Here is a 27,412-nt window from a genome sequence, read left to right as displayed (position 1 = left end):
GACTACCACTGCCTTGCTAAAGAAGCTGAGGGTAAAGGTGATGGACTGGCCAAGCATGTCTCCAGACCTAAACCCTTATGAGCATCTGTGGGGCATCCTCAAACAGAAGGTGGAGGAGTGCAAGGTCTCTAACATCCACCAGCTCCGTCATAGAGGAGTGGAAGAGGACTACAGTGGTAGTGAAGCTCTAGTGAACTCCATGCCCAAGAGGGTTAAGGCAGTGCTGGAAAATAATGGTGGCCAAACAAAATATTGACACTTTGTGCCCAATTTGGACATTTTCACTTAGGGGTGTACTCACTTTTGTTGCCAGCAGTTTAGACATTAGAGTTATTTTAAGGGGACAGCAAATTTACACTGTTATACAAGCTGTACACTCACTACTTTACATTGCAGCAAAGTGTAATTTCTTCAGTGTTGTCCCATGAAAAGGTATAATAAAATATTTACAAAAATGTGAGGGGTCTCACTTTTGTGAGCTACTGTATATATTATAAGAGATCTTATTGATGAGTAAAAGGAGGGGAAGGCTGGGATATTTTAGGCCTCCATCACGCTATTTAAGGGAATTGTGTTAAGGCATCCTATTGATTATAAAAGAGAAAAAAAAAGCCAATGCACTGCAACGGACCAAAAAACGCACATGACCCTCTGTTTGAGAATAAAGTGCACCAAGATGTGCTGCTATGCATCTGTTGCTACTGTAAAGTGTTTGGGAGCACCAAAGTCAATGGCACCACAAAATGCAATAAAACACAGAAGTCTGAATGGGCCCTTACAGAGACCCTGTCACCAGCTTTAAAAATGTGACTATTCCAGAAAAAGTCCATTCTCTACCACAAACCCTTCCCTTCTTGCAGGTCATAGCCCTCTCCTCTTCTTGGAGTGTCTAAATATGATCGGTGCTGTCCCAGCTCCTCCACCCCCCAACATACATATAACCTTTTATGAAGTAAATGGGAATACTAAAGAATGTTATTTGAGTGAGCTCCGAGTCTGCAGGGGCTGCCGACCTCACATGGCAGCACCAAGGAGCAGTCTCAGGATTTTTGGGTGTCTACACAAGAGAGGCATTTACAGGTAAATAACATCCGTAAAATATGTTTAATGCACATATATAAATCTTATGGGAAGGTTGTTGAAATGGATGGTCAGATGACAGGGGCTCGTCAAACACTCTACTTCCTGTCCTAGTAGGTAGGTAGAGAAATCATTCCTAGTAATAAATCTGCTTTTTAAGTTTGGCACACAAAATCATTAACACAATAGTAATTAAACATTATTTAATGCAACTTATTTACAGCATTTCTAAACATACAAATCTGAAAAAAAAAATGCAGACCAAATTTTATACATTATTTCACATTCATTTTATAAAATACATAGCATGTACAAGAACAAATTAATCCCACATTGTAATGTACAATATCCCCGCTTGCAGAATAGATCAGTGTTTTCACAGTTTCCTCCTCTTGTATCTGATGATGGGGTTGTTAGGTGTATGGATCATTGTTGTGTAGTTGATTGTAGGGAAATACCCATCCACCAGTTCATATTCATACAGCCGGAGCATTGTAGACCAAATTGTTTTAATCTGGACGTAAGCAAAATTCTCCCCAATACACCGATGACGACCTGAAAAACAAAACATATTTGACGTGGATGTAACAACATTGCTTTTGTTATTAAGGCGATTTCTACATTAACATTGGCTTCTGACATAGGCTTACCCTGAGCTATCCCTCCGGGGAGCTGGCAAAGTGGACAGCCTATCATAGTGTGCAGATACATTCCCCGGTGCACAGCCAGCTATATACAGCACCCTGCTAGCCCCTCCCACCATCCATGGGTGGCTTGCACTGCATAGAGAAGCACAAAAACCCAATGATGACATCACTGGGTCTAAAATACAGTAGGCAACGAAAAATGGAAAGGTTTTCAAAAACTTTAAAAGCATGTTGATGGGGAAGGAGGAACCAGGGAAGACAAAATATAAGCAGATTAGACTTCAGCTTCAAAAACTCCAAACTGGAGTTGAAGGATAACATGAAGAATGCTTGAAGCTGGATAAAATATTTAGACAGGCTTGTAAAGCTGGTCATACTGTACACTACACTTCCTGCTGGTGTTCACAGGCTGATACTTGTGTGATCCAACCTGATCAACTCTATGCCAAGGAGATGTGCTGCACTGCGTGAGGCAAATGGTGGTCACACCAGATACTGACTGATTCTCGGACATTTTAGAGTTGCCTTTTATTGTGGCCAGCCTAAGGCACACCTGTGCAATAATCATACTGTCTAATCAACATCTTGATAAGCCACACCTCTGAGGTGGATCGATTATCTCGGCAAAGGAGAAGTGCTCACTAACACAGATTTGTGAACAATATTTGAGAGGAATAGGCCTTTAGTGTACAAAGAAAAAGTCATAGATCGTTGAGTTCAGCTCATGATGTATAGGGGCAAACACAAAAGTTTATAATTTTGCACAGTGTATAATGTGCCATTTTTACATTGTGTCGCATTGAATGCACCAAATGCAAAAGTGGAGTTAATTAAGACCAACTCTTGTTTGGCGTACAGAGAGAAAAACTGGCTCAGACAGATTTTACAAAAGTGTCCCTTGTGCATTCTAAAAGTGGTGCAGCATAAGCCAAATTCAGCATATCCACCACTTTTGGAACAAAATCTGCCTGTGTCAGTCTTTATGAATTCCAGGGAATGCTTTTTCCCTTGTCATGCAATTCAATGTCACTCAAAGTCACATTCAGAAATTGCACTAGCCTGAACCAGCACTGCAGGTTAGTAAGATGACAACTAACAATTTCTTTTAAATGCCTCATCCCTCCCAACCATGGCTGCTTTAGCTAATATGCACAGCAGGGAAAGAAAAATCAGATTCCTTGTGTTGTATCCCTACTGTCCACACTAGCAGGAAGAAGTTCAGCTTAAAGCAGAGTTGAACCCAAAAATGGAACTTCTGCTTTTCGGATTCCTCCCCCCCCTCCGGTGTCGCATTTGGCACCTTTCAGGGGGGAGCAGATACCTATATAATCCAGGTATTTGCTCCCACTTCCAGGCATAGATCACTGCAGGCTCCGTGGCAATCTACGCCATGTCCAGCCCGTTCTCCGCGTGCCCCCCCCCACGCTGTTTTCTGGGAGACACACAGGTCCCAGAAGACAGCAGGGACCAGTGAGGACACGCAGCACAACTCACACATGCGCAGTAGGGAACCAGGCTGTGAAGCTGCAAAGCTTCACTTCCCGATTCCCTTACCGAAGATGGCGGCGCCTCCACCCGAGAGCCGAGGGACGGATCGGGTGAGGACATCGCGGGTGCCCTGGTAAGTGTCCATATTTTAAAAGGCAGCAGCTGCAGTATTTGTAGCTGCTGACTTTTTTTTAAAAATCTAAAATTTGGCGGAACTCCGCTTTAAAGTGCTTGTAAACCCCCCCCCCCCAAAAAAGAAAAAAAACCTGCAAGACAAAGGCAGAACGAGCTAGTATGCATAGCATACTAGCTCATTATGAATGACCTCCCTTAGATCGAATGCCCCCACAGCGGTCCTCATACCCTGCTCTGGCCGGCGACATCGTTCCTGGAGTCACTTCCGGGCATCACGGGCTCCGGCGCTGTGATTGGCCGGAGCCGCGATGACGGCGCATTGACTAAAGCAACAGCACGTACGTGCCATTGCTTCAGTGCGTATGTGCCGATGACGTTGGCACATGCAGATACAAGGGATATCTCCTAAAGCGTGCAGGTTTAGGAGATATCCAGGGTAGCTAAAGGTAGGCCTTATTATAGGCTTACCTGTAGCAAAAAGTGGTTGTAAAGAGTTTACAACCAATTTAAAGTGTTTGTTAACCCCAAAAAAAAAAACTAAGATCCTGTTCCTTTAAGGCAGGGGTCTCCAAACTTTCTAAACAAAAGGGCCAGTTTCCTGTCCTTCAGACTTTAGGGGGGCTGGACTTTGGCCAGTCTGAATAGAAAAATTTCCAGGCATCAGTGGGCGTAAACAGTGCACCCCATCTTTGATATTACGGAAGGAATAGTGCCATTGGCATGAATTATGCGCCATTTTTGGTGTCAGGGCAGAATAGTGCCCCAAGGGCCAGATAAAGGCAAGCAAAGGGTGCAGGCTTGAGACCCCTGCTTTAAGGCATGAACAACAGCACAGTGCTGTGCAATTCTTTTCTTCCTAACTGGTAATAAACCTGATTGATCCTGCCAGTTCCTGAGTTCCCCTGTTGACCACAATATTCATGACTGCTGAGCCCTGACTACCGTAGTCAGTTTACGTGTCTCCGTCCCACCCTGTCCGCATGAGATTGTTTCCTCCCCGCCCCTCCACCCCTCTATTCTGGTGCATAACGCAGCACATTTCAATGTATGTAATGCAGATATCCAGCTATTACCAGAATTGTAAGTTTATTAGAAATTACAACTATAAATACCGTTTCTGACACTGCAGCTGTGCGGTCATGTGATCCCCCTGTGCTGGCCAGCCTCGATCTATGGAGAGAAGTGGGAGGAGCAGAGATTCCCCTCTGCTAGCCGGCTAATGTCAGAGGGAAATCTCCGCCCCTCCCGCTTCTCTCCATAGATCGAGGCCGGCCAGTACAGGGGGAATCACAGCGGCGGTGTCAGTTTTTGTTATCATTTCTAACAAAACACTTAGTTTTGGTAATGGCTGGATATCTGCATTACAAACATGTAAAGTCACCAAAGTGACTTTACAAACACTTTAAGTGCCCCTAGAGGGTGGAAGGAATGTTGGGGGTGCACAGGTAAGTGTTCCTGGTGATATGTTTTCTACAGTTTTGCATTCCACTGTGCATGCTTTTAGAGTAATCCATACAAAGCCATTTGACATTACCTGCTCCAAAAGGAACATATGCAAACTTCTCTCCGGCAGCAGGATTCTCATGAAGGTATCGATCAGGGTTGAATTCTGTGTTTTTCTCCCAGATGTCCTTCAGGCGGTGGTTTACAGTGGGGGATACGCAGACCTGGTGTCCTGGTGGGATGTCATACCCAGCCACACTCTAAAATTAAAAGTTTTAGATGTTCGTTACACACAAAAAAAAAAAAAAAAAAAAAAAAAAAAAACACACACCACACCCACCATACCACTATGGTTAACAAGTAGAACTATTACCCAGAATCCTCCTGATCACTGACCTGTGGTGTCCTGGCCATTCTCATCATAGTCATTATAGGAGGTCTCAATCTCAGGGTTTCTTTGATGCAGCGGTCCAGGACCTGCAAATCTTTAAGCTGGAAACAGACAAATAAAGTGTAAGGTGTCATTTGGAAAAAATCTCCGATGTTTCCCTGTCAATGTTGATAAACCCAATGACCTCTGAATGTGACCCTGCGGACCTTCCTCATTCTGAAGTGTACTGTATATATTTAATCCCAAAATCTCTTGCTTGCAAATGATGTAATTCTTTTCAGACAGACTTGTGATTCAAACCCCTGCTGTACAGTCCGGTTGATACTCCAATTTCCAAAATCATCTTCCTCTGTCTCCGGTCCGCTCAATGTACAAAAAACTGGCAACATCATTTCTATCCAATGAGCAAGAAGGTGACAAATGAAGCTGTAAAGCCTAAGCGGGAAATTGGAGCCTCACAAGGCTACCTAGTCTGGCAAAGATGTGTGAATCATAAGACTGAGTAAAATTACCTTAGATCAGGGGTCCCCAAACTACGACCCGCCCCTTTAACATCGCAGCACTCCCCCTCCCCTCTGCTACCTTAATCACACAAGACGAGAACCATGACAGGTCCAGACCTTTTGAGTTAAGAAGCATGTGATTGCTGGGACCGCCCCACTGCCTAGTAACCAATCGATCACCTGCCTTTCACTTGAAAAGTCCCGCCCTTTGTCCGGACCCGTCATGCTTCACGTCTTGTGTAATTAGGGTAGCAGAGGGGAGGGGAAGTGTAATATCGCTGGAGGGCTCTGTGATGGGGGTGCTTTGTGTTGGGGGGGGGGGGGGGTCTGTGAAATACTAATAAGTTTATATTGATTAAAAAAATTGTTCTTTATTTTAAATATTGTATTGTTTTTTTCCTGTTTTTTTTTGCACTACAAATAAGATGTGTACAAACTATAACTCCGGCCCCCCAGTAGTTCAAAGTGGCCGTGAAATGGCTCCCTGCCTTACACTGTAAGCTCCTTGAGAGCAGGGCCTGATGTATGTAAGGCACTGAGTAAACTGTTGGTGGTATATAAATGTCTGTAATAATAATAATAATAATAATAATAATAATAATAATGTGACAGATGAAAGTTCTTCACCTGCTCGTATTTCACCGGTGGGAGGTCCTCTCCAAACACGGCCTTCTGCTCTGCAAAGCACTGTTCCTGGATGGACTTGTTTTTCGCGAGGAAGAAGCCCATCCAGGCGCTGGTGGTGGAAGACGTGTGCTGTCCCGCCAGTAAGAGACCAATGAGCATTCCGGCAATCTCATCATCCGTCAGTGACGTGCCATCCCTGCAACCCAGAATGCAACACGTAAACTACATGCAGGAATTAAAAGGAAATCTCTGCTGACTTCTCCATCCTGAGCCAATGGCTTTGATACTTCCTGTGCCACTGCAGAAGAATGTCAATCAGGAATCCTCATTTCACTGGCTGCTTCCTCATTCTGCATTGGTCACGCGGTACTAAAGCCAGTGGATCAGCATGATAGCCAGATAACCATTTTCAAAGAAAGGTCAGCAATGCTTGGCTACACATTTATCCAAGCACAAGTTTCATTTAAGGGCTAGTAAACACAGTAAGAAAAAAAAAAAAATAATAATAATCAGAAGAAAAATAAGTATAAACAGCGCGGGAAGGAGACATGGAGCCCTAAACCGAATGACAGAATGTTTGTTTTTTTTAATTCCTATATTTAACAAAGAGTTGCTTTGTACAAACATATGCAAGGGTAATGCATAATAAGTCTACAGAGGGTAGTCAAGTATCAAAAAAAAAAAAAAAAAAATCGGTGGCTAAGCAACAGCCATGGACAACATTTAAATAGAAAAAAGGATGATGGTGTCAAATGTTGGCAGACACCAATGCCGGCATTCATTTAGGCCTGGTTCACACCTATGCAGGTTGCAGTTTGCATATTCCAGGTGCATTTTGCATTTTTCAATACATGTTTTTGATCCACTGATGTCTATGCAAAACTGAAAATGCACTAAAAAATGCATAGGTGTGAACCAGGCCTTAGACAAAATGGCACAAAAACATTTGCTTGTATTTTGACATTTAGCGCTATCGTTTTCCTACCCAGGGCATCAGGGAGAGCCCGACTAGTATTGTGCGCCATGTGCCCCTTTGATGTCTTTGCACAGAACATAATACATAATATTTGGATAAGAGCAGAATTATCTGTGTTGTCCAAAAGTGCAGAGTAAGTAATAAATACCATAAACAAAATTGGTTCAGATCCCTGCCAATGAGGCAGATCTCCAGGATTTGGTGATGGCAAATTAATATCCTAAAACCCCTTTGTAAAAAAAATAAATAAAAAACGCACACACAGCAAAGTGGTGGAGGCGTAACAACACTTCAGAAAATACACTTGAGTGACCAGTGGGACCCTAAATTGTTGTCACTGGAAAGCTTAGATCAGAATCATGATGCACAGGGTCAATCAGAGTGGCTCTGTACCTTGTGATGGCTGTGAACCAATCACAAGTGTTAACAATAGTAGTACTTATAAACATTCAGCCCATTCACAATGAAGGAAGCCCCCTCCCACTGTTGTGAATTGACTGAAGGTTTGTAAACACAGCAGATTGCAGGAGAAGGTGGGGGGGGGGTTCTTAAAGCCTACCTCCAGGAATACTAGGACTATATATATATATTGTGTACTCAATAAAAGTGGCACCATGTTGCCTTTTACCTACTTTACTATTCCTATTTCTGCCTTAAAAGTCCAAGGGAGTGGCCCCTGCTGCATTTGTTGCATGTCTCTTCTTTCAATACTAGGACTTTAAAGAGGAACTGCAGTCTGCTCACATAATTTGTAATAAAAAACATATTTGCCATTCTGAAGCTTCCCTCCAACCACTTTGCATATTATTTTATATATACTGTGATTCTGTACCTGCAAAAAATGCTGCAGAAATCTCCCTCCACTGAGTCTGGTTGCATCCATTTTAACTGTGGGCAGCTGAAGCTGCTGCCTGTTCACTTCCTGGATTTACACAGACAGACCTCCAGCTCTGCAGCTCTCATTGGCCGTCTTATGACTCATCCCCCCTCCCTTCCTGGCAAACTCTCATGAGAGTGAGTGAGAGAGAGCTGTGCATGATGGGACAAGCCTAGGCTAATTACCAGACAAGAAACAAGAAGTGGGCTGTATAAGTTATTTACTGGCGGAAAAAATATATTTTACTATCCAAAGTTAAAACAACAAGGGCAGAAGATTTAATAGATGGAAAGATGAAAAAAATGACTGAAGGTCCACTTTAAATACTTTGCTTGGACCAAGTTCCAAGCCATTTCCTTCATTAATCAATGCAGCAGCTGTCAGCACTGTAAAGATTGCATGTACAGTAGCTTCATCTACATACAATATATCCACTAGACCCCTAGAAGATTATCCCCCCCTTCATGACCAAGCCATTTTTTTTGCGATACGGTACTGTGCTACTTTAACTAACAATTGCGCTGTCATGTAACGCTATACCCAAATTCAATATTTTTCCCACAAATAGAGCTTTCATTTGGTGGCATTTGATCACCTCTGCGTTTATTTTTTGTGCTATAAACAGTCCGAACAATTGTAAAGAGATTATATATACACACACACACACACAGCCGGACTTGATTTAGATTTTTTGGGGGGGTGTAGTAAAGTGCCACTGTGCTGCACTGATTGTGGGATCTTTTCTTTTTTTTTTTATAGGTTAAACAAATGAAAAAAAAAAAAAAAAAAAAAGAAGGAGGTAGAAATATAAGCAATGCCAAACTTTTGGCCTTTTTTCCCTTAATACAGTAAAAAATATATAAAAAAGTAATTGTGTACAGTATTGCATGACCAAGTAACTGTCAGTCAAACTATCACAGCACTGAAAATGACCTGGGATTGAAGGTGTAGATACAGGATTGTACTCTAGGTGGTTAATATAACATTTCAGAGGTACAGCACACTTCGAGATTTTCAATGGGTTGTAATAATTATCCTAAAGATCCCCCTTAACAGCAAGACCATCCAATCTTTGTAGCAGACACTAGGAGCAAACAAACCGATAGCTTCGATGGGTCCCTTTTTTCCAGGGAAAGTTGGCAAATAAAAAGGAACACGTGGTTGCAATGAAGCAGTTACTTTTATAAAGCGTGTGAAATTAAAAAAAAAATGCATAAACTATTTTGCACATCTTCAAAAAGCCAAATAAAAGCCTTACTTGTAAGTTGCATCTATTAATGTCTGCAGCATGTCATCCTCCCTTTCTTCAGACTGGCGGCGTTTCTGGATCACCTGGTAGAAGATTTGCTTGATCTCAAGGTGTGCTCGGTCTCGGCGTCTGTAAAATAAAAAAAAAAAAAAACATTTACATCTTCTGCGTGGAGAACTCAAAACACCACAAGAGTTGCGATTATGTTCTTCAGCTTTGGAGATAAAGTAGCAATAATGAATTCCAGGTGGACATTGAATGATTACAAGAGTCCCCATGCATGTCATTTCGAGACACCTGAAGTCGCATGACAACTGAAAATTTGAAAGCAGGCTTGAAGTGCGAGTGTCTGTTTTTAAGATGTTGGGCAGTAGGTGGAAGCAGGGTTGCCATTGTGGGCACCACCAGTTTGTCGAGGTTCCCTTGTAGTCCATACAGCAGGCAAAAGTGTCTGCAGCATTATGCACAGAGAAAACATGTCACTACCCTCCTTAAAGTGATCTGTGATCAAGCTATGGACAGACAAGTATTGACATACTAACAAACAGTAAAAGAGCTCTAAACAAGCCTCACTGACATCTGTAGCTGCAGGCACCTGGGAGCTATTAATCCTTAAACGTTTACAACAGAAGCACTGAATTCCTTTAGCAGCTCAGCTCTCCTTGCCCAGGCATGAATCAGCAGCTCAGCTCCTCCTACTTCTCCCTCCAGCAGTGACTCAGCAGCGCAGCTTCCCTTACGCAGCAGTGACTCAGCTCCTCCTACTTCTCACTACCAGCATTCACTCAGCAGATTAGCTCCTCCTACTTCTCCCCCAGCATTGACTCAGAAGCTCAGCCCCTCCAACTTCTCCCTTCCAGAGTGACTCAACAGCTCAGGTCCCCCTGCTTCCCCCCCGCCCAAGCAGTGACTCAGCAGCTCAGCTTTCTTTACTCAGCATTGACTCAGCAGCTCACCTCCTCCTTCTTCTCCCTCCCAGCAGTGACTCAGTCACTCACCTCCTCCTACTTCTCCCTCCCAGCAGTGACTCAGTCGCTCACCTCCTCCTACTTCTCCCTCCCAGCAGTGACTCAGTCGCTCACCTCCTCCTACTTCTCCCTCCCAGCAGTGACTCAGTCGCTCACCTCCTCCTACTTCTCCCTCCCAGCAGTGACTCAGTCGCTCACCTCCTCCTACTTCTCCCTCCCAGCAGTGACTCAGCTGCTCACCTCCTCCTACTTCTCCCTCCCAGCAGTGACTCAGCTGCTCACCTCCTCCTACTTCTCCCTCCCAGCATTGACTCAGCATCTCAGCTCCTCCTACTTCTCCCTCCCAGCATTGACTCAGCATCTCAGCTCCTCCTACTTCTCCCTCCCAGCATTGACTCAGCAGCTAAGCTCCCCCTGCTCACACTCCCAGCAGTAATTTAGCAGCTCAGCTCCTGTTAACTTCACAGCTTTCTGGCTCTGGGAGAAAGAAGCAGGGGGAGCTGAGCTGCTAACTGCTGGGAGGGGGGAGCATAGCTGCCATTTCTTTAGAAATTTTATGACAAAGCAGGTCCCACATATATCAGACAAGTATCTGCAATGAATGTGCATTTGGCACTATTTATTCTCACCTGAAGCTGGGCAGCGGCAGCCAGCCAGGGAGGAGCCAGGCAGCGTGTGTAAAGCCTCCATCCAGATCAGCGTACAGCTGGGCCACCCGCTCATCTAACAAGTTGCGAATCTCCTTCCCATGCAGACACCGGCTGGCGGTCAGGATGATCAGCTCTGACAGGGCATCAAACAGGTCTACAGAGACCAGACATATGGTCAGTACTGGACAACTCTTACCGAATAAAGAATGGTGTGTTCATTAAACCTACTGCAGACAATGGGTGGTAAATGATGGAATTACTACGAGAACCATCAGTCTCAAGCATCAAACCACTCCCCCCCCCCCCTTCCTGATCTGCAGGTATTCTCCTAACTCTTCTAGGCAGAAGCCAGCTGTAATAAGCAGAAGCTGAATATTGTGCAAGGGGTATGGGAAATCCAGCTAAAACTTTTTTTAAAGTGTTACTTAACAAACCCACAACAGTAAAATCAGTGTGTATATGCAGTAAAGCATGCTTGTTATACTCATTGTGGAACTTAAGTGGTTAATCCCCTGCATTGTCTAAAAAGGCTGTTTGGTCCTGTCTTCTCGGATCCTCCCCTTCTTTTACTGTCCCCAAAGCCATATGCTGATAGAACAGAGCCCTAGGAGGCACTCTGCACATGCTCAGTTTGGTGTGTATTGCTAGAGGGTTTTTTTGGGGGGGAGAGTGCATGTGATCAGCACAGGGCTGATCAGCACCGTCCAGAGGGTCAGGGGTCATGCAGCTTCATAGGATAGTCAGAGGAGAATGAAAAATAGTCCTACACGCTTTAACCAGTGCTGGGCCGGTGTTCTGTCAAATTATCCAACCCATTGGAAACTCCAAGCACTTAACTTCCGGTTTCTTTAAACCAGCAGTATGTGGAGCTTTAGGCGAATTGGTGGTTGGACACAACACCGGCAACCGAATAGAGTCCGGTGCACAATATTATGAGCAGAGACTGTTACTCTGCTCCGATACTAGCCAACTAAATGGCCGCCTCCGAGGTGACAACCTTGTCCTCGTTAGCTGCTGTGCTGTCAAAATAGCTCAGTTTTCCTGTCCCGGACTGTATTCGGTTGCCGGTGTTGTGTCCAACCACCAATTCGTCAAAATCTCCACTTACTAAAGGTTTAAATAAACCAGAAGTGGCGTGGTTAGAGTTTCTGATGGGTTGTAGAAATTGACAGAACATCAGACACTGATAGAAGTCACAGAACTGCTATTTACTGCTGATGAGAAAGGGTATTTAGCAGTTTATATTTACTAAAATAATTGCATTTCCATGTTCTGTGTACTGTGGCAGACCAGATATAGTAAATGCAGAGTCCTGGGATTAGTAACACTTATGCTCCGTACACACGGTCGGATTTTCCGACGGAAAATGTATGATAGGACCTTGTTGTCGGAAATTCTGACCATGTGTAGGCTCCATCACATATTTTCCATCAGATTTTCCGACACACAAAGTTTGAGAGCAGGATATAAAATTTTCCGATAACAAAATCCGTTGTCGGAAATTCCGATCATGTGTACACAAATCCGACGGACAAAGTGCCACGCATGCTCAGAATAAATAAAGAGATGAAAGCTATTGGCCACTGCCCCGTTTATAGTCCCGATGTACCTATTTTACGTCACCGCGTTTAGAACGATCGGATTTTCCGACAACTTTGTGTGACCGTGTGTATGCAAGACAAGTTTGAGCCAACATCCGTCGGAAAAAATCCTAGGATTTTGTTGTCGGAATGTCCGAACAAAGTCCGACCGTGTGTACAGGGCATAAGTTTTGGATGGAGTGAGGAAAAGGTTAGAACCTCGGTTATCTCTGCCTGCTTTCCTGTTAGGACAGGAAGTGAGGGATGTCTCCAGAACAGTGGTCCCCAGGAGAGAACATAAGGGAAAATCCCCCACCCCCCAGAACAGAATGTAAGGGGAAACCAACAAACAGGAGTGAGAATTGTCCTTACTTCTGACGCCGCTATCTCCCCAACGCTTGAAATATTCAATGGTCTCCTCTTCAATCATTCTCACGTGCGTTTTGAAATGAGCAATGTTTAGACCGGTTTTAAACATTTTCTTCTGTTCCAAAAAGATCTACATAGAGAAAAAAAAAAAAAAAAAAAAGGGTACAGTACATCAGTCAACAGTTGCCATTCTTGCCTTGCAGCACTGGGGTCCTGAGTTCTGCATCAACTTGTGTGCAGTTTCACTTTATTCATGTAGGTTGTGTCTCACAACCCTAAAATGTATGTGTAAATAAACTGCAAGCTCCTCAGGGGCATGGCGTGAAGGGAATGTGTATATTGGGAAATACACAACATTAAACAGGAAATACATAATGTAACTTTATCCAGTTATCACATCTGTGTAAGAGCCGAGATCCCTCCATACAAGATCACACAGTCCATTAATAAAATCCATGTCATCTTACCGGGTTTGGAACATCATAAGCGACTCCTTTCCCGAACACAGGAGTGGTCAGACGGGAATACACATCCTCAGCGTTCAAGTCTTCATTCTTGCTGTTAAAGAGCAATGCAGCAGCATCACTGCCCACTAGGTAGGTGAAGGTTTTTCCCACCATTGTGAAACTGAAGACGGGCCCATACTACAAAGCAGGAAATCAAGAGAACATGCCGGATTACTTTTATTAACCAGATAAATTGGCACAATAATTCTGCATTAATCTTTAAACACCTGGCTAACAGCTAATACGGTGAAGGAAATCTAAAACTCTGGATTGTCACCAGTACAAGAGTGCATTTTGAACAAAAACTTCTGGTTTTGTCTGCACTTTCATTAGGAGTAAGAACCACTGCTCTCCCGGGCTGATCTGTCGTAGTACATGTATGTGGGGGCCTCAGCCTGCAACCCTCCGCAAGCCACGCCATCTGATGTGTTTCACCCCACCCATCGGGGCTTAATCAGGGGCTTTATTACTAAGCCCCGATAAATTAGGTGAAATGCGTCAAAAGTGTGGCTTGTGGAGGGGTGCAGGCTGAGGCTGTCACATACATATTCTAATACAGATGAGGCCGGGATAGTGGCAGTTCTTACTCCTATGATACAAACTACTAGATGGTGATATTTCATGCCAGCACCCCATTCCTGAGCACCAGTGGGACAATACAGTCTTTCTGCTCAGAGCGGCACTACAAGTTACATTGGTACATCAGGAGGCCAACACAAGTCAGCAATAGCGCATCAAAGAGTCACCAAGTCCAGCTTCTCAAAGCTCATTCAGTTTTTGTTCAGAAAAAGGCAAACTAAGCTTCACATACAGGATAAAAAAAAACTCCTTATCCCCCCCCTAGGGTCAATCAGTCCAATCTGTGGATGGAAAGATTGTTCTACTAGCATACTTATAATTTGGATGAGAATATTGTCTGCACTGTTCACTGCTCTCCTTGCTGGATGGGAAGCTGTACCTGAGCACCTGAAGTACAAGGATCTCCCTGCTTCACCCATTCGGTGTTCTGTGCTTCCTTCATTTATCATGCAGCGTCTTACTAAACCCCACCAACCCCCTCTAGTCATCAAGGGGAAAGATCTTGGGTTACATTATTATTTATTGAAGTCTGACTTTTGGCCAAGGCATTAGAGGCCCAATCCCTTCACCCATCATCAAAAACCAGTTCAGAATCAAGATGCGTATACCCAAACCAAGTGTCTGGCTACATTTAAGACCTACACATACATCTATAAGATCTCCCATTTTAGCAATGTACAGAGAAAACCTGTGAATAGTAAAGTGATCTAATGTACAAAGTAGGATTGCACCAATACTGTTTTTTACCAGCAAGTATAGAGTACGAATACTTTCAGTCAAGTACTCGCCAATACCAAGTACAAAATGAATGGGCTCAAATTCGCACTGCAAAGAATCACATGTGATTCACATGTGATGGACAGGAAAGCAGTGCGATTCCTGTCCAAATTGGATGTGGTTTTCCTCACCGCTCCTGTGTGAACCCAGGCTGAAGTCACTATGACAAGCCAGGATTCACACAAGAGCAGTGGGGGAAACCACATGCAATTGTTTTCAGGGCAATTTGAGCCCATTCATTTTGTATGGGCTCAAAATCGTACTGCAAAAGGTATCGGTTTCAGGTATCAGAGCATTTGCACGTGTAGGAGTACTCATGCAAATGCTTAGTATCAGTGCAACCCTAGTATTAAGATATCACCAACTCACCTGCTCATAAGCTCTTTCTAGAAATTCAATCGGACTCTTCCCAAAAGAGATGGCATGTCCCAGGAAGGGAATCGAAGATGAAATGTATGGCGGATATTTCTACACAGGACATAAAAGTAATAAATAATACATTTAGTGGCCAGAGTTTATTACTTATTCCAAAAGAATGTTTTGAAAAACATATTTGGGGGCCCCATAACTATGGCAAAGTACCTCCTGGAAATCCTAGAAAGTTACATAAGAACACTTGACCCTGCCCCAAAATAACAATGGCTGAGCACCTCTGCATCAGATCACAACTCTCCCAGCATTTCTGAGGGCAATAAAGGAACTCTCGCCAACCAGTCTGCTCACTTTATCTGTTGCACACAAAATCACAGCAATCTGCACAACCGATATTCACTGTCTACTGCTGCCAAAGAATCTTATGGATCCAATGTGCTTTATTGTATGTCCAATGCCTGGCCCTCCAATGATGCAATGGTTCCTTCTACTGTTCTCTACTTTACTACTGTGTCTTATAGTAATGTAGGAAAAAACACTGAGCACAGGGGGAACCAGGCATCAGTCTCACCCAGAAGGGTGCTAGATCTAAATCATTGCTCGGTAAACTTGCAGGCTCCTTTCAACACAGCTAAGATAGTATTCTTCACGTGCGAAGAGCAGACTAGAGCTCCATTTGCTGGCTGGGTAGAAGACTACATTATATTATTATGCAGCATTTAAACCCTTCTTGGTAAGAAATGGCTGCACAACACGTTAGTTCCAAATGCCATTTATTGAAAAACCCAAGGTGGCACCACAGGACACAAACAAGTAGTCTAGGTAGACGCGTTTCACACACTAAGGTTGTGCTTAATTATTAAGCCAGGTAATGATTAAGCACAACCTTATTGTGTGAAACGCGTCTACCTAGACTACTTGTTGGTGTTCTGCGGTGCCACCTTGGGTTTTTCAATAAATGGCATTTGGAACCAACGTGATGTGCAGCCATTTCTTCTTACCTTGATACTATCCACGGAGTTGAGCCGGGGCTAGCACTCACGTGGAGGTTCCATCAGGCTCATCTACTTCACCTGGAGCAGCGAGTTCTCTTTACTTTAAACCCTTCTTACCAGCTGTACACATACGTGTAAGTGCAAAGGAGGGCCTTATTCTGTGCTGCCACCTTTATGAGTATCAGTTTTGTGTCAGGAGCACGCTTAGCCAAGTGCCCCCCCAACACTATGACCACACCTCAACAGAAAGCTCCTGGTTACAGAGTGCCGTTCGGGAGCCAGTAGGCCAGGCTCCCAATCACCGACAGCCAATGACCTTAACCACATGATCAGGAAACCCATGAAATGCTTCAGAGTGTGAGGATCTGGCAACCAGTGCAGCGGTATTCATATATCACTTTCTTATAACTGCTCTGGCGGTTCTGGTCAGGGTGAAAGGAGAACGGGATCTAAATTCTTCTATAGTTGATAATACTATTATTATTATTATTATTATTATAAACCCCCCTTTGCTTCAGGTGTTAGGGTTTCTTTTACCTTCCATATTAAGGGGTTAATATTTAGCTGCCTATGCATACCTCTGTGATTATTGGAGCGCATGGTTCCTGAGCAGCAGATCTTACCTAGCAACCCTTCTACTCTATCAAATCCAAGTAAGTATACCAAAATTAGCTAGTTCAGCTAACCCAAGCAACCCTCCATGAAGTATAAACAGCTCACATGAATAACACTGGAGATGACAGTTCCAACACTATACACGTACCACATTATCAGCTTCCACCGTGTTGAGGTGCTTGAAGGCCAACTTGGACAGATAGGCCAGAGTGAGGAGGAAGGCGCAGGGAAGAAGCACCTTTGAAGCCAAACTGTCTCCCACGGCCTCCTCCAGCAGGGTGCCCCCTGCCTGCCACAGACTCACCAGCATGGTCACCTGCACAAGAAATAACACAAGGTCACTATAACATGGAGAAGCAACAGCTCAAGCACCCATAGTAGTATCAGTTTTATTGGATGGATCTGTCTCCTATATATGGCAGCCTTCATGAGACCGGGGTCAGCAACCGGTGAATCATTATCTACTCATCCAACGAGGTCATATGATGGTTAGATTGCAAATCCGCCATGATGCCCATTCCTTACTCTCCCACACGTCAGCGGCAATGGTCTTTACAGAGTGAAGCGAAGTCTTAGACACACGTCTTCTACTCAAGACGAATCATATGACACAGCCAAGGGGGGACCTGGGAGGATTTCCTATAGTCTGCCAGGTAATTGCTGAGTGGGAGGGAGGAATTTGTGAACTCTGTTAGTTACTACTGACCCCCGCGTCGCATACTACTGACCCCCGCGTCGCATACTACTGACCCCCGCGTCACATACTACTGACCCCCGCGTCACATACTACTGACCCCCGCGTCACATACTACTGACCCCCGCACTCTGCAAAGCACGTTACTCTACTGAACTATGCATTACTTACTACTGACCCCCGCATCACATACTATTGACCCCCGCACTCTGCATTGCACGTTACTCTACTGAACTATGCATTACTTACTACTGGCCTCTGAATTCTGTCGCTTACTACAGACCCCTCCACTCTGCATCACATAGTAACATACTATGCACTACATACTCCTGACCCCTGCAGTCAGTGTAACTACTGAACTCTGTACTGCTCACTTTTGACCTCTGAACTCTTCAAACCTTCCCTACTTTTAATGGGTCTTGCTAGGTTATCTCTTTAAAAATAGAAAGCACGCTGCCCCCTGGTGATCTTTGATCTCCTCCATGTTCTTCAAGTAGGTCTCCTTCACTCCAGTGTTGCCTACCCCTTTGTTGGTCTCTTCACCATCTAACACTTTTGGTAGGGTCAGCTGCCTGTGCCCCCCTCTGTGTGCGATGGTTCCTTCCTTGGACCCTAGCATCAGTACAGGCCTCAGCAGGGATGTAGGGGGGGGGGCTCAGCATGTGACATAAGCTGAAGAGTTTTATAGTGGCCGCAGTCCTGGAACAGTGGGAGGGTGGTAGACACAGACCTCCAGGGAGGCGAGTATAAAGCCTTGTCCACACTACTACTTTTGGGGGTTAAACGAATAAAAACAAAAAACAAAAAACAAAAAAAAACTGACAGCTCAGGTCAGAGCCGCTGTACTAACAATCCAATGTTAGTACAGTGATCTCTCCTGCTGTTTTAATAGGAGGATGACCCCTTCCCCCCCCCTCGCCAGAACACAAGTTAGCGCTCTCAGCTGCATTTTTTTTTTTTTTTTTTTTATAAATAACATGCACTGGGGCACATACTGTAATATAACACAGGGGATCATAGGAAGAAGAAAAGTGGCTTTCAACCACTTGTGTGGAGTATGTGGGGGGGGGGGGGACCTTTTTCGATCATGCCCCTTCGATAGAAACCACCCAAACACACAACATTCGATCCGTGTGTACTAGGCTAAATATCTCTTTTACAGGGGACTGACTGATTTTTAGTCTTTTGTAGCACAGGAAACCTTAAACTGATCAAAAGGATATAAAATACATTGGCTCCGTTGTTCTAGCGATATTCTGATTGGCTATGGCAGGGTTTCTCAACCAGGGCTCCCCCAGAGGTTGCTAGGGGTTCCCTGAGCATGGAGCGATTTCTGGGTTTCAGATAAGTTCCCACTGACACCATTGATCTTTTTAACTATCTGTAAGGGGGAGATTCTTCCCAATGATCACAAGTGTAAGGATCATTCTTACCACTGACCATCACACTAATGTATAATGAGATGATAAGGTTGAGAAATGCTGATCTATGGCATTGTTCAGAGAACACCTTCATTTACTATGCGACTTCTCAATTAAAACTGATATACAGTATATGTCAATAGATGACAGATCTAATGCAGCCTCAGCCATTACAATGCATGCAGAGATGGCGACTTCGCTCCCTTCCAATGACTCCCACCTTCTGACAGCATCATAGAGAAAGCAGAGCAATGCAATATACTGTACAGAACACCCGGATCACCCTGTAACAGGCCATCTTGGAATATTTATTGTTTGTACAGCATTTTATGAGCACTGCAATTATTAAAGTGGGACTTTAAAATGGAGCTCCAGTCCCCATAATACATTTTTTTTTTTAAATGCTCCACCAGGATTGTTAGGGCTTCCTTCTACTTTAAGATTTGCACAATGTTATTAATGTGTTCCTTCTTCCTTCTTTTAAATCAATGGAATCTTACCAGATCTCGGAAGCAGGCAGGGGCCATCGAGGTTGTGGGCATCTGAAGCCCACTTGTGTTTACTGATGGGAATTGATGCAGCTGGCTACCCAGCGTGCACCTCCCGATCTCACGCTTGCTCAGTAATGACACTGCACAGCGCAGTTTCTTCATTAGGCAATTCCTATGAACTCCCAGGATAGATGACGACGATATCCCAGGAGCCCAAGTGAATCGCCTTAGGACGACATCGCCTAGTCGGCCGGACTGGAAGTGCCGCATACACAGATCAAAATAAAGTATTCAAACATAAAAGAAATTAAAAAAAAAATATATAATATATATATATATATATATATATATATATATATATATATTTATTTATTTTTAATTTCTGCCTAGGGAGGGCTTGCCGTTTCTTCTGTGATTAGTCAGAGCAGATGTCGTCCAATGAGTGTCCGCCGACACCTGCTGATCAGCAAGGAGAGACACAGGACGGAGATCTGCCTATGTAAACAAGGCAGAGCACCGTCCTGTTAACGGGGATGTGATGGATTTTCCTTTTCTGCAAAGCAGAGAGTAAAATCCATCTCTCCCGTTAGTAAAAACAGCACACTTAGTGCACACATTTAACCCTTTGATTGCCTTAGATGTTGAACCCCATCCCAGCAAGTGTCATTAGTACAGTGACAGTGCATTATTTTAGCACTGATCAATGTATTCATGTCACTGGTTCCCACAAAGTTAAGTGTCCGATATATATAAATATTCCATTTAGAAATGCACTGCGGATGGCCCATATGGATGAATGTAAATGTTAAAAATGGGTGGAACGTCACTTTAAAATGTAAAGATTTGCTATGTTGTAGGGAACACGTAGACCTGCAAGATGTGCCTATGCAGTACCCTAAAAAATAAAAAAATAAAAATCTACCCATTGTCTACATACTTTCTGAAAAACAGCAGTGCACTTCCTGGTATGTGTGTGCCTAGGCACTCCTGTCCCTACAGTCTCATAGCTGTATATCTGCAGTATGAGATCACCCAAGGCACTGCTGCTGGAGATGTCACTACTCTGCTGCTTACAGTTTTTCTTGGTCGGGGTGCTCCGTCAGATTAGGCGACTCGTCAGATCTCGTAACGGAAGTGACGTTCCATCACGGCCATCTTGGTACACCCCGCACTCGGCCACACTAAGCCTACAGTCTGAAGTCGCCAAGCGGACATCATTTTACACCCACCTAAATCTTGCATTTTACACTTATTTTTACCACTAAACTGAGCTTATATCATGAAATACAGTATTTAGAAATCCGTGACACTGTTTTGACGTTGAATTTTAAAAAGCAGCGGCAAGCCTGGTGATCTCACACATTTGCTGATCTGACAGAAGACCGCTGATTTAAAAATTCAACATCAAAACAGTGTCACAGACTTCTAAATACTGTATTTCACAAGATGGCAAGATTTCGGTGGATGTAAAAAGATGTCCGCCTGGCAACTTTAGACTGTAGGCTTAGCGTGGCTGAGTGTGAGGAGTACCAAGATGGCCGTCCTTGAACGTCACTTCCGTTACAAGTTTTGACGGGTCGCCTACTATGATGAAACAGGGACTCCGATGTGAGGAAGCAAGGCCCCGCCTCCATCAAGATGGCCGCCTCCACACCGAGAATCAATACAGAAGGAATGGTGAGTCAGTAATAGGAAGGATCAGATGCAGGGAGAGCGCAGCCAATGATATGACTACTCAATTTTCCTTTCTGGGTACAGCTTCCCGGGTTGTCTTGGCCGATCCCTGGTGACATAGGAGCCCATTCAGCATGGAAGAGGAACAATTACTACCCACGCCAACCAATCAGAATTCATTTTTTACTGGAATAAAACTTAATTTGCCATTTTGAAGTTACAGATTTCTGCACGGCCTTACTGAGTCATCCAAAAAAGAAGGATTTTTGCCAAAGATTTTTTTTTTTGTTTTATATACAGTGTGGAAGGGTTAGGGCTCGGGGAGGTACAAATAGACAGTTCAGCTACGTTTTTTACCACCCCCCGACCTCCCCCTTTAAGTTGCAAAGGCAGCCAGATGAGGTTGTACACACTGTCCCAGTACCGCTGCAGACGCGACCCATACAAGCGAATGTTTTAATCCAACACAGTATTCCCATTAATAAACTCTATTTGCCAGAAGCTGCAGCGCTATTCGTATTATTGCTGTGTCCATGCTAAAGAGATTCCAGTTTGTCAGTGGAGCAATGCAAAAATCTTCTGGTTGTCACAAAAACAGGAAGTGATGATGAATCTTCCAACAGGGACACATGGTCCAGATTCCACTCACTTCCTGTCTCTCCGTGACACAGGCAGCAATATGAAATCTGGAAGAGGCTCCAAGCCCTCCACACTCTTATCCAAAGCTAGAAAACAAAATGACCAGTCATTGACAGCCATACCCAGCTACAGGGGGTCCCCGAGTTACGAACCTCCGACTTGCGAACAACTCCTACTTACGAATGGGAGGCGCGTGACGTTCTGCGCATGCGCAGCCACCTTTCGACGGCGGGCACATCAGAAAACGATGTCTGCGCATGCCCGGCTTCTTAACAGAACATCGGAAAACAACGTCTCTGCCATTCTGCGCATGCACTTCCAACTTACGAACAAATCCGGCTTAAGAACAAACAGGCGGTCCCTAACAGGTTCGTAACTCGGAGATCCCCTGTGTATCTATCTATCTATCTATCTATCTATACATACACATGGAGAAATGATAAAAATAAGAGGTAAGATTGAAGGCAACATGCACTCCCACACCGGAACTTGGAACAAAGAGCAATGTACAGAATGCAGAAAGCCAGAGAAACCAATCAGAGATCTTTTTGTTTTTTAATTTAGTGGTGAAATACAAAATCAGGCTTGCAAGGTTTCTCATCCCTAATGAGATGTAAAGACTGAGGACACATAGAGGGATATCTCTCTCTCTGTATCTCATCCGTAATGAGATATATCTGTAATGATAAATAAAGACCAAGGACACATGATAGATAGATAGATAGATAGATAGATAGATAGATAGATCTCTATATATATATATATATATATATATATATATATATATATATATATATATATATATATATATATATATATATATATATATATATATATATATATACCGCAAGTGCGGTAGCTCCAGAGCTTGATAAATAAGGTGAAGCTTCACTTTACAAAGAATACCCAATTGCGTGCAAAAAAAACAAAAAAAAAACAAAAAAAAAAACCAGTACAAAGAAGCTAAACTAAAAAAACAAAAACAATTTTTTTGCTTCCACACGATTGGATGATAGTAATCAGCAGAGCTTCCCCTGAGATCTAGTGATACTGCACTTGTAGTGTACAGTATATTTGCTTTCAGTAAATCACCCTCCTGGTGTCCCAATACAATACCGCATAGACTTGTGCAGTCTGCAGGATGGGGTGTCTTCTCTTTAATCTAAGTAGAATAAATTTGTCACATTTCGATCGATGTATCCCCGACCCACGAAAAAAAAAAGCTGCAATGTAACCAGAGTGCCCGATCCTTATCCATGACTCCATATCAGTGTCAGGATTGCAGGCTGTGTGCAGAACATATTATATATATATATATATATATATATATATATATATATATATATATATATATATATATATATATATATATATATATATATATATATATATATATCTCTCTATCTCTCTCTCTCTCTCTCTATATATATATTGTCGCTCTTTATCTGTTTATAGCGCAAAAAATAAAAACCGCAGAGGTGATCAAACACCACCAAAAGAAATCTCTATTTGTGGGGAAAGAAGGACATCAATTTTGTTTGGGTACAGCGTCGCACGACCGCTCAATTGTCAGTTAAGCAGACACAGTGCCGGGAAGTGTGTGCCTGGGGGATCTGTGGAGTGGTCTTGTTTCTCCTTGTTTCTTGTCTCCCTAAAACACACAGACTCTGAGAACTGGAGGACCCAGATGCATATTTAGGGGCTTCTATGCCCAAAACCAGCAATGACTGCTTTAGATTGTGATATAAAGAGCAGATGTTAATATGATCAGCTCAGAGCAACCTGATTCTGGGGTCTCCTGATATCGTCTGTTTATTAGGGGTCACGTGTTTATACGTATGATAATGTGTATTGTACTTTGTGAGCTTGTTGCTGGACAGTCTGGGATTCCTGATTAACCGCTTCAGCCCCGGAAGATTTTACCCCCTTCCTGACCAGAGCACTTTTTGTGATACGGCACTGTGTCTGCTTAACTGACAATTGAGCGGTCGTGCGACGCTGTACCCAAACAAAATTGATGTCCTTCTTTCCCCACAAATAGAGATTTCTTTTGGTGGTGTTTGATCACCTCTGCGGTTTTTATTTTTTGCGCTATAAACAGATAAAGAGCGACAATTTTGAAAAAAAAAAAAAGCTTTATTTTGTACTATTATAATAATATATAATATTTTGCTATAATAAATATCCCAAAAAAATGTATATAAAAAAAAAAATTTTTCCTCAGTTTAGGCCGATATGTATTCTACATATTTTTGGTAAAAAATATAAAATAAATAAAAATCGTAATAAGCGTATATAGATTGGTTTGCGCAAAAGTTATAGCGTCTACAAAATAGGGGATAGATTTATGGCATTTTTATTATTAATTTTTTTTTTTTATTAGAAATGGCGGCGGTTTTTATCCTGACTGCGACATTATGGCGGACACATCGGACACTTTTGACACTATTTTGGGACCAGTCACATTTATACAGCGATCAGTGCTATAAAAATGCACCGATTACTGTATAAATGACACTGGCAGGGAAGGGGTTAAACACTAGGGGGCGATCAAGGGGTTAAGTGTGTCCTAGGGAGTGACTCTAACTGTGGGGGGGGGGAATTGTCTCACTAGAACATGACAGGGATCACTGCTCCCGATGACAGGGAGCAGTGATCTCTGTCATGACACAAGGCGGAACGGGGATTCTGCAGCTCCGTGAGATGATTGCGGGACACCGGCGGACAACGAGTCCGCGGGTCACAGAGCACACTGCAGGCGCTCACCCGGCAATGCCGTTTCTTAAAGGGGACGTACCTGTACGCCCATTTGCGCAGCCGTGCCATTGTGTCGATGTACATCGGTGTGCGCTGGTCGGCAAGCGGTTAATCAAAGCATTGTCTAGGTGTGAATTCCCATTCACTTATAGTATTGTTTCTGTCTGTTGGCCAATTTGGCAACTCTTGGAGGTTCCTATGATAGGATTAGTCTTGTGTCCTCGTTATCTGACCTTTGTGTGATGTTTTGGGTATTATTTGGTTTTATTGTGGTGACTGACCTACTTTTGAAGTGTATAAAAACCTGTACAATAAAGAGTCATTCCTTTGGTTCTATCCCCACATCTGTTCTATGTACGATGATTGGTGTAAAGGGCTGGCATCAGCTCTCGGTCCCCTTGGGGCGGTTTGGAGGGCAGGACACGCTGTTTAGCGGAAGAACCTAAGCGGGGTGCCAGGCGGTCTGTCACAGATTTCCATCTGCCTGTGTATGGCCTGTATTCTACAATGCTGTACATATGTCTGAGCCCCCGGGATCACAACAAGCTGCAGAACTGTGCACTGTGTGTATAAGAATCATTACTGAGAGACCCCATCCTAAATCTTAGGGGGGGGGCGAACAGAACCCTCCAATACACCTCCCCCCCCCCCCTCCACAGATCATCCTGAACCCAACAATACAAATCACATACACCAGAGGTGGAAATCCACAGAAATAGGTCAGGGTGGGGGGTGGTTGATCAATAAATGACCACAAAAGATGGACGGATGGATGAACATATTGTTTGGTTGACAGGATTGGATGGACTAACAGGTAGATGGATGGACAGGTGACTGGATGGATGGGCTGATAGATGGTTAGATGGACAGACAAGTGGATGGATGGATGGATGGATGGATGGATGGATGGATGGATGGCCTGTTTGACATAAATGGATGTAAGGTGAATGGATGGATGGACAGACAGACAAGTGAATGGATGAATTAGTTGACAGATGAATGGATGGACAGATAAGACGGACTGCTTGGTTGACAGGATTTGATAGATTGAAGAATGATGGACAGGTGAATGGATTGATAGGTTGATGGATGCTTAGACACAGGGGCATTGCTAGGTCTACAAAAGATCTGGGGCCAGAGCCCATAGCAGCGTAGTAAAGAAAGTCATACGCTTGGGTGGGCATACACATGTATATACAGTAATATACATGTGTGTATATATCCCCAGAGAGCCCCCCCACTTACATCAGGGTCCCCAGAGAACCTCCCCTCCCCTTGGGGACCCCTGCAGAGACTCGGGACTATGGGCCCCAGATTCGGGGCTATAGCCCCAAAAGCCACCCCCTAGCAACGCCACTGCTTGGACAGATAGACGGATGGACTAGTGGACAGATAAATAGACGGAAGATGGATGGATGGATGGATGGATGGCCTGGCGGGTGAATGGAGGGACTGGTAGACAGATGGATGGACAAATAAATGAATGGCTAGGTTGGTGGATGGACAGACAGGTAGATGGATGGATGGATGGATGGATGGATGGATGGATGGATGGACAGATGAAAGGACAGATAGTACAGGGATGGGTGTAGGTGGTGCAGGGATGGTGTAAGGGATGGATGGATGGTTGGTTGGTGTAGGGGTGGTTGGTTGGATAGATGGTGGGTGTAGGGATGGTTGGTTGATGGATGGATGGTTGATGTAGGGAGTGATGGATGGATGGATGGATGGTGCAGTGATGGATGGTTGGTTGGATGGATGGTGTAGGGATGGTTGGATGTTTGAGGGATGGAGTGATTGATGGTTGCTGCAGAGATGGATAGATGGTTGGTTGATGGAGTGATGGTTGGTTGGTGTAGGAATGGTTGGATGGTTGAGGGATGGTAGGTGTAGGGATGGATGGTTGGATGGTTGGTGAAGGGTTGGTTGGTTGGTTGGTTGGTGTAGGTGGTGTAGGGACGGTTGGAGTAGGGATGGATGGTGGATGGATGGTGGATGGTTGGTGTAGGGATGTTTGGAGTAGGGATGGATGGTGTAGGGATGGTTGGAGTAGGGATGGTTGGAGTAGGGAGGGATGGATGGATGGTTGGTGAAGGGATGGTTGGTTGGTTGGTGTAGGTGGTGTAGGGATGGTTGGAGTAGGGATGGATGGTGGATGGATGCTGTAGGGATGGATGGATGGACAGTGGGGTGCCCCAAGACATACATTAGCATTCCCCCCCAACTGCACAGTCTGAGCACTATGACAGAATGTCGCCCACACAGGCCGTGTCCCCCCTACCTGCACTGATGTCCGCAGAGGTGATCCGTGTCCAGTCCTTGCAGTGAGTAGGGGGGTGTCTTCCACTCCGTCCGCTTTTGCAGTCAGACTGACAGAGGGCGGGAGTGGGCGTGTCCAGGGAGAGGAGCTGTCACTACACCGGACTCCTCGTGCAGACAATGACCGGGAGCCCACCAGTCCTTAGCAGAGCCTCATACCTGACACAGTGCCCTCCCCCCCGGACTGACACCCGCCAACCAGACCCCAGAACACAGCAAGACTGGCAATGGGCGGGACCTAAAGTGGTCAGTGTGGGCGGGGTCAGAGACCGGCAGCTCTGTGCTGTTTCATGACGTCGCGTTGTCATTGGCTGGCACTTGCTGAACTGATGTCTGACTATGTGACGTCAGGGGCAGCCCGTCTTATCCGCGGAGGAGCCGAGCGCTGTGAGGAGGGGACCCAATGTACAGAGGGGAGGAGCATGTGACTCCGGGGACCGCCCCCTACCTGTGTACTCACGTACCAGAAGAGAGAGCTTTAAAGGGACACTCCACTCAGAGCACACAGTTCTTCAGAGGTCTTCAGACACTGTCATTTTTTTATTTCCAGATGAAATCTGCTTGATCCTCCCCTCTAGATTAGTATTTTT

The 27,412-nt window shown here is 44.3% G+C and overlaps 1 protein-coding gene across 1 annotated transcript; it reads right to left on the bottom strand.

The window, feature by feature from the left end:
- Window positions 1–1,268: 1,268 nt before the first annotated feature.
- Window positions 1,269–27,070, bottom strand: CYP51A1 (cytochrome P450 family 51 subfamily A member 1). The gene is made up of 11 exons (XM_073629636.1): window positions 26,785–27,070; window positions 16,976–17,143; window positions 15,215–15,313; window positions 13,451–13,627; window positions 12,987–13,113; window positions 11,014–11,188; window positions 9,426–9,545; window positions 6,315–6,510; window positions 5,190–5,285; window positions 4,885–5,053; window positions 1,269–1,635 (listed from the first exon to the last, which is right to left on the bottom strand). The coding sequence occupies exons 2-11, from the start codon at window positions 17,135–17,137 to the stop codon at window positions 1,457–1,459; spliced, it is 1,500 nt and encodes a 499-aa protein (XP_073485737.1). The 5' UTR covers window positions 17,138–17,143; window positions 26,785–27,070; the 3' UTR covers window positions 1,269–1,456.
- Window positions 27,071–27,412: the final 342 nt, after the last annotated feature.

The sequence above is a fragment of the Aquarana catesbeiana genome, linkage group LG05, assembly GCF_042186555.1.
Source record: "Aquarana catesbeiana isolate 2022-GZ linkage group LG05, ASM4218655v1, whole genome shotgun sequence".
NCBI lineage: Eukaryota > Metazoa > Chordata > Amphibia > Anura > Ranidae > Aquarana > Aquarana catesbeiana.
Note: the sequence above shows the minus strand (reverse complement) of the source record. Positions and strands in the feature narration are given on the sequence as shown.